General features: G+C 35.7%; 1 protein-coding gene across 5 annotated transcripts; it reads right to left on the reverse strand.

Annotated features, from left to right (window-relative positions):
* Positions 1–426: 426 nt before the first annotated feature.
* On the reverse strand, positions 427–7,048 carry LOC112553491 (MARVEL domain-containing protein 1-like). 5 transcript variants are annotated; one of them, XM_025220743.1, is made up of 5 exons: positions 6,933–7,048; positions 5,144–5,283; positions 4,800–4,967; positions 3,722–3,820; positions 427–3,389 (listed from the first exon to the last, which is right to left on the reverse strand). In XM_025220743.1, the coding sequence occupies exons 2-5, from the start codon at positions 5,240–5,242 to the stop codon at positions 3,270–3,272; spliced, it is 486 nt and encodes a 161-aa protein (XP_025076528.1). In that variant the 5' UTR covers positions 5,243–5,283; positions 6,933–7,048; the 3' UTR covers positions 427–3,269. The 5 variants fall into 5 exon arrangements, with proteins under 5 accessions (XP_025076528.1, XP_025076533.1, XP_025076529.1 ...); XM_025220748.1 differs by lacking the exon at positions 6,933–7,048 and adding an exon at positions 6,556–6,579; XM_025220744.1 differs by lacking the exon at positions 6,933–7,048 and adding an exon at positions 6,347–6,549.

The following is a 7,048-nucleotide window of genomic DNA, read 5'->3' on the forward strand; positions in this document are numbered from 1 at the left end:
TTATTCACATTTTTTGTGGAAATAGTCTTGCATCGAGATTTACCCATGAAAAAAAATGCACTCCACGAGATCATTAATTTGAAATTTATGCACTGTTCTGAACGTATCTTGAACAAATATCCGAAACATGAAACTTTAGAGCGGAAATTAACAAGGCATAACGTACACTAAACATTTTAATCAGGACGCTGTGTAATCTCATGGTTTATTAAGCCGGAGACAGGATTTGTTGCGCTCGACAGCATTTGTGCGATGAGATTTAATTGTTGGTCATTTGATTTATGCCGGTTTTTCTGCTTATATAAACTTAAGTAACATATCATCGATTCTCGCACAAACACGCTCTCGGCTCTCGGACTATCTGGGGTTGTTAATACTGGCAAATAAGAATAGACAGATAGGACAATGACAAAATCCCGCACAAAATTCAGTCACTCCTTTATTCGATCAAACTTGCAACATGTCAAAGGATAGAAAAAAAAAAAAAGAAGCAAAAGTGTCGATTTTCTAATAGCTTGATATGTATTTATACATAGTTTGATATGCACATATCCGTATTTAAAACTGAGTCAAAAAGTTTCAAAATATCACACACTGGCAAAGAACGTGGAAGACGATGAAAAGAATAAATACAACAGTTTACAAAACCTTGATATCGGTATTGTGCGTCACTTGCACGTTACCGATAGACAACGGAACAACCTACCCTCAGTTGTGTGTGTGTACGGGTTATGGGCTAACCAGGGAAGGAATGTATAATCTCGACAAGAGAGGTTTAAATGTTAATTAAGAATTAATGCACAGATGATATATATATATAGAGCAGGTGCTTTCGCTATATAGACCTCTGTGACTTTAGCTTGTGTGATATTACTTATTTATTCGTTGTCAGAGCAAGGCACTTCTGCAAAAGAAGAACAGTGTGTTACCATGTTCGATGTGTAACAATTTATGTTCAGCGACTGATGTGAAATAGAGATCAAAGTGAACCTTGAAGGTCGTGATCATATGATGATAAAAAAAAAAAAATGTTCGAGTAGTGATGTTGTTGACACACAATCTCACATGTACCACATGGCAAAAGGTATAGATATATACATGATACTAAATATATATGTATATAGAAAGTACTTCAACGGAGATAATGCAATTCGAATACATTTGCTTTAATTCATAAGTATACTTCTACATTTAATATTCAGCTGGTGACATTTAAATACATTTGGATGATGCTCGAAATATACAGGAAGCAGCGCTTTCCGAGAAACAGTCAAAGGGTGATCACACAGAAAAATCTGGTGAATTTTATCACCTAACTAATCTAGATTACACAATGAAAGTGTTCTTAAATATCTAAGTATACGCACACTTACCCCAGCACACACGTACGTACGATGAATAACAGACAAGTAAAACTTTGACGAGGCCCGGCGGATAAAGGTGAAGGAAAGTGGAGAGTGATGATCTTCAGTTGTAAAGATGAACAATGGAGATGTTTGACTTTCATTTGAAGTCACAGAGGGAAGCAATTTGATGTTAGACAGCGGTCAAAATACGGAGAAAGTACACTGTTTAAAAAGCTGCACGATGAAGTCGACAACACAACGTACACGTCCATCGGATGGTATAGAACCAGAATGTTAATTATTCGTTCATTTTTCACAAGTTTCCGACCGGTCTTCTTTTTGCAGCTTTATGCAGACATGTTTAAACTGTCTCTTGATGACGTCTATTTTCCATTGGCCTTCAGCAATTACTCATGATCATTGAATATTTCAAAACGCCGAGAACAGTTTTTATTGTTGAAATTTTTGTGAAGCTTAGGCAGTTGACAGTACAAGTAATGCACTGATTCATACAAAAAGCACACAAAGTATCAAAGATACTTTGCTCTAAACGATGTCAAAGATTTTTATATAATAAATAATAAATCGATGTATATTTTTTACATCATGTGAATGGTGCTAAATGTTCACTTTTTTTATGATTAACTTCATTTGAAGTTATGTTGACAACATATGTGTACATGCCTTAAATTGCTCACACCAGGCGCATGCGCAGAAAATAGGAGTCCATCATGTGGTCACTTAATCTTATCAAACCAATCAAACAATTTGAATGAGAAGATCAAGCTTCTCACTCAAATGATGTTTTTAAAACCCCTATAAAAAAGCAAAACAATGATTGACAGTGTGCTAACACATTGTAGAAGTGAACAATTTTTATAAGAATTTCAGACACAGGCACAAAATTACTGGCTGAACTAACAAAAATTTAAAAATAAGATCTGGACACCTTATAGTCACAATCCAACACTTTTTATCTTCTTATTTATAAGATAAAATCACAGTCAATATAGTTTAATCATGAAAATATAGCAAATTTGAAAACATGATTGTAAGAACAAATTACACTTCTGGATAAGGTAGTATGGATTCTTCTCGATTAAATATCTGAATAACATTTTTTACTCAACAATGTAAGCAACTTAATGTAGCCTTTAATCTATAAAGATAAAAAAGGATATGTAAGTGAACAAAAACTGCTATGATCTAGTCATAAATGTGTATATGCTTGTTATAAATACCTTAAATTCAGCACAAAATGTTTCATGAAAAGCACTTATCACATATTAACACTTTGACAGAAAGAAGTTGTGCTTGCACAAATATAGAGTACCCAAAGTACTACCAACATGCACTGAGAATACAGCAGAAAACAACATCCCTATGTCATATGTCAGAGACCTAAATCTGGATCTACCATTACCTGCAACTCTTTTGATGTTATTATCTCTCACTCATTTGCCTGTGAAATGATTTGTTGATGCTGATCAAATTACTGGGAAAGTTCTGATCACTCGGTGCATCATTCAACTCCACTAAAAATCTCACTGAAATCCATTTTTAATCCAAAAGCAAAAAATTCTGATGGAAGTCCATCAGAGATGTTGTCTAGCCAACTTCTTCCAATCACAGCTTTGTGTTATACATTACAGTTGGAAATGCTGTTCAGGTTGAAATACTGCTTCAAGAAAATTGTTGTGGATCTTTTGGACTTGGTGTACAAAATGCTTATGCAGTCCACTGCATGTTACTGGCAATTTGCACAAGTTTTGATTGCTTTCATGAATATTGCCATTACAGTTCCTTGCCCAGTGTCTGGCACACTCAGTGCTGTCAGTAATCAAAGGCCAGTCCTTTGATCCCTGCAGACAACATTTACTAAGGTATCCAGCAACTAGACTTTCAGTATTCTTATGCTTAGAACTAGGAATCATCACTGTGGGGGTTGGACTTCTTATTGGTATTGCAGCATTCAATGTTCTGGTTGCGGTACATGATGACAACATCCAGAGTGTAAACAGCCAGAGCAGCAAAGCAGAAAAACTGAAATACAAGAAAAAGTCACAAGACCACCTCACAAAATGTGATGATTGGTAATGTAAGAAAGACTGGCTATAATATAATCTGACAAATAACAACATTATCAATCCCAGATGACTAGTTTAAAATGCTTTATAGACTGTTTTTTGTAGCATTGTCAACAACAGTCATTTTGTAAAGTAGTAATCATAAACCTGATATTGTTTTGAACATCTTAGAGAAGATTATGAATATTGGGCAGCTAGAATAATGACATCAATACCAGTCAGGTAATATTTAGGATTTTTAGATGAGGAAAGAAACATAAAAGCTAGTTAATATCAATGTTAACTCACACAAGCCGCAACGATGCTTGGCTCTAAGTGGGCACGCACAGCACTCACAATAGCAGCAATCAGAAACAGAATAACGTATATTCCACAGTAAATGATCTCCTGGAAAGAAACAATAAATTTTTTTATGAAAGCATAATTTTACTTCTTGGTTAACCAAGGGTTAGACATAAACAAGACAAGCCTCAGTGCCTGTCATGTGCTTTCACACATTAATGCAATGTAATATGTTCTCTCTGCTTGAAGCCCATGGAAATACTACAAATCTCCTGAAGATTGGAGATATGGCCAAGACTATTATTAGTATTGATCTATTCTCTGCTTTTGTTACAGATGAAAATAAAAAATGACTATGAGATGTAGATAAGAAATGTAGCTCTAAAACATCTTGGACTTTAGTGACATTTAGCTCAACAAGTTTGGTCTTCCATTAATCTTTCTCCCAAATGATTGAATGATCCACAGGACTTGTGTCTTTGTGTTGAAGTGTACTGTGTTCTGGTTGCTATTGTGTATGTTTATCTCGTGGTCAAATGCTCTTTTGCAGTATTTTGACCCATGGTTTGGAATTCTCTCCCATTGCACTTACAACATATATTGACACATGAAACCCAATATTGTACCTTAAAGCACATTCTTTCGAACATACTTCACAGACTGACTTTCTTGCATGTATGTGTGCATGTTATTGTGTGGTGTAAAATGAGTAGTGACAACCAGGTTCAATATAAAAATGATTATGACAGTGATTTTCAGGTGTGCGTAACTGCAAAGAAGGAAATAAGATTTTGAGAATGATTTATTCAAAAACATGCATGGAGCCTTAGGATGATACAAATTGTTGCAGATCAATTTCAACATTTCAACAGGTGCAATACAAATGTCAAAAAATGTTTCAGGACCCATGGGTATTGAACACTTGTGTTTCTGTCCGCTAACACCTGGTCAAAACTTTTTAATTGCAATGCTTGATTTTATTTTTTTTACTTTCTTATTATTGATATTTTCTTTTTGCCAGCCAAGTGAATTTCATACATTAAACACTACAAGCTACAGAGAACATATTTAATTCAAAACTCACAATAAGGTTCCAGGGCCCAGATAATTGGGAGATTAATTGGAAGAAATGAAAGATGAAAAGGATAACTGTTGTCCCTAGTGCTGACGCTGCCACGAACTGTACCCATCCACCTCCAACATAGTACCAATCATCAATGGAGGCACATATTAGCACAAGAATGTCCAGAACCTGCAATGAAAACAAACAATATATGATTACGAAAAGCATTTCTGAAAACAAAATGTTCTCTTAGTTTACAGCTTTGAAGAAGTGAGCTGTGTAGAGTTAAACCTGATACCCTGAACAATTATATTCACTTTCAAACAAAACAAACAAAAAGAGCTTTTTTTTTGCTCAGTTCTCACTATTTCCACAATTTTTAAGATGCTTGGAATGGTCCTGACATATTCCACATCTAGTCGTATTTTTTCTTGATTTCCTGATGGTTTCGTAGTTGTTGCCATCTTGGCTAAGGAATCTCAATGAAGAAATATTTTCTCAGATTCTGTAAAACAAACAGTCAGTATCAGAACATGTCTTATGAACTGAAGAACATTGTCTACCAGTCTGACAGATAAGAAACTTCTTTGAGTTTATTTCCCCTTACGCCAGGTAGTCCTTATTTCTAGTTACATCACCTCTTAGAACACGAAGATCTTCTCTGCTTAATGGCAACGAATTATTAAATTACCTACCTGATTTTGTAGGCTTATTATCACTGTCTTTAGCCAAAAATGCTATGCATAAACAAAATGGTATCAGTAACCAGTGCCATCATATGCAGAGTTGTTTACATCAGATATATTCTGCTATTCTTCATGGCCTAATATGACCTATCAGTGTGATTTTCAACAGTTACAATACCTACTGTGATTGTATTTCAAGAAGCTAGATGCTTCTTGATTTAAGTTTTTAACATTCCTGAGATTTCAAAACATTAAACAAGTAAACATTCATCACAATATTTTCAGTAGCTATATTTTATATCTACCTTTATGTTATCATTAGTTTTGGCTTTTCTGCTAGAGGGAATTTTAACAAGGAGTACATATTACACAGTCAGTTGCAAAATAAACCTTAGAACCATGCAGACATACTGCAGCAGTGGCACAACATTAGAAAGAAGTGTTTGGATAATAGTAGGTGTATCTAGGTCAGTGCTCATCTAAGTAAGCAGTATGATTCTGGTGTCAGTGTCATTTCTCAAAAATAATGGCTAATCCAGCAGGTTGTGCTGCACAGTGATAACACTGCCTATACCTGAGATCTCTGAATAATTTCAGAACAATATTGTATGATGTAAACAGAAGCATATTCTCTCTCACACACATTTATTTGAAAATGATCTATTAGGGATCACAATGTCATGAATTATTGTCATTTCAAATGTGACTTTCATGATGGTGTTATTTACTCTATAACTTCGCAGTCACAATAGATGGATTCTGTATGAAGGTCAAATTTTCAAACTGGTAACATGTGACCACTCCATGTTCTAGTAATTTGTCTCCTATATATTTTTAGCAAGAACAAAAACTTCAACACAAATGCCAGCAATTAGCTCTTACCCAGCAGAACACAATGACAGGTATCACCTATATTTATATCTGTCTCTAATGACACAGGCACTGTATATTTCACTACTCTGTCACAAAATTGTCAAGAGATCCAAATTTAACGAGGGAAACACAAACGCTTAACATCGACATGCTGCAAGCAAGTTGTTTCTGAGAAATAACTACACTGTAATCACACTGCTTACTAGACGAGAACTGACCTACATACACCCACGACTTGTATCACTGGACTGCTGGCACACTTGTTTCACAAGGCAGGCGTGAACAAAGCTTCCGGCTCAGTCACAGTTCATATTAACTACTAAAACGAGGCGGGTGTGTATAAAGGTTCCGGTTTAGTCACATTCATTGTTTAGGCCAGCCGAGACTGACAGCAGAGAACTTCACGTCGGTCTCGGTAGACAGACAGCAATTCACCTATACACGTCCGTGATGCACCTAACATTATGCTACATTGACAGATAAGCCTGTATATTCGAACCGCGCAAACAAGAACAAAGTCGAGTTGATATAGCACAAACACAACAAAATTGCATCAGAGGTTTACTGTCTGTACGTATGAAAACCAGGGACTCACCGGGCGGTGTTGCCGGAAGTGTGGTAGTGGCCCGTCTCCCACAGGGGACACGAAGTTATTAGTAGAAATACCACGTGACAGGGTCATCTAGTTATTTATATAATCTACGTGATAAG

Source organism: Pomacea canaliculata, linkage group LG12 (assembly GCF_003073045.1).
Source record: "Pomacea canaliculata isolate SZHN2017 linkage group LG12, ASM307304v1, whole genome shotgun sequence".
Lineage (NCBI taxonomy): Eukaryota > Metazoa > Mollusca > Gastropoda > Architaenioglossa > Ampullariidae > Pomacea > Pomacea canaliculata.

What these genes read in the sequence shown, in the direction of transcription:
- LOC112553491 (XM_025220743.1), bottom strand. Translation starts at nt 5,242, where the DNA reads ATGGCAACAACTACGAAACCATCAGGAAATCAAGAAAAAATACGACTA. An exon ending in TCTTAAAAATTGTGGAAATA is followed by an intron (nt 4,968 to 5,143) that starts GTGAGAACTGAG and finishes TTTTCATTGCAG; the next exon opens with GTTCTGGACATTCTTGTGCT. An exon ending in CAAGCATCGTTGCGGCTTGT is followed by an intron (nt 3,390 to 3,721) that starts GTGAGTTAACAT and finishes CTTGTATTTCAG; the next exon opens with TTTTTCTGCTTTGCTGCTCT.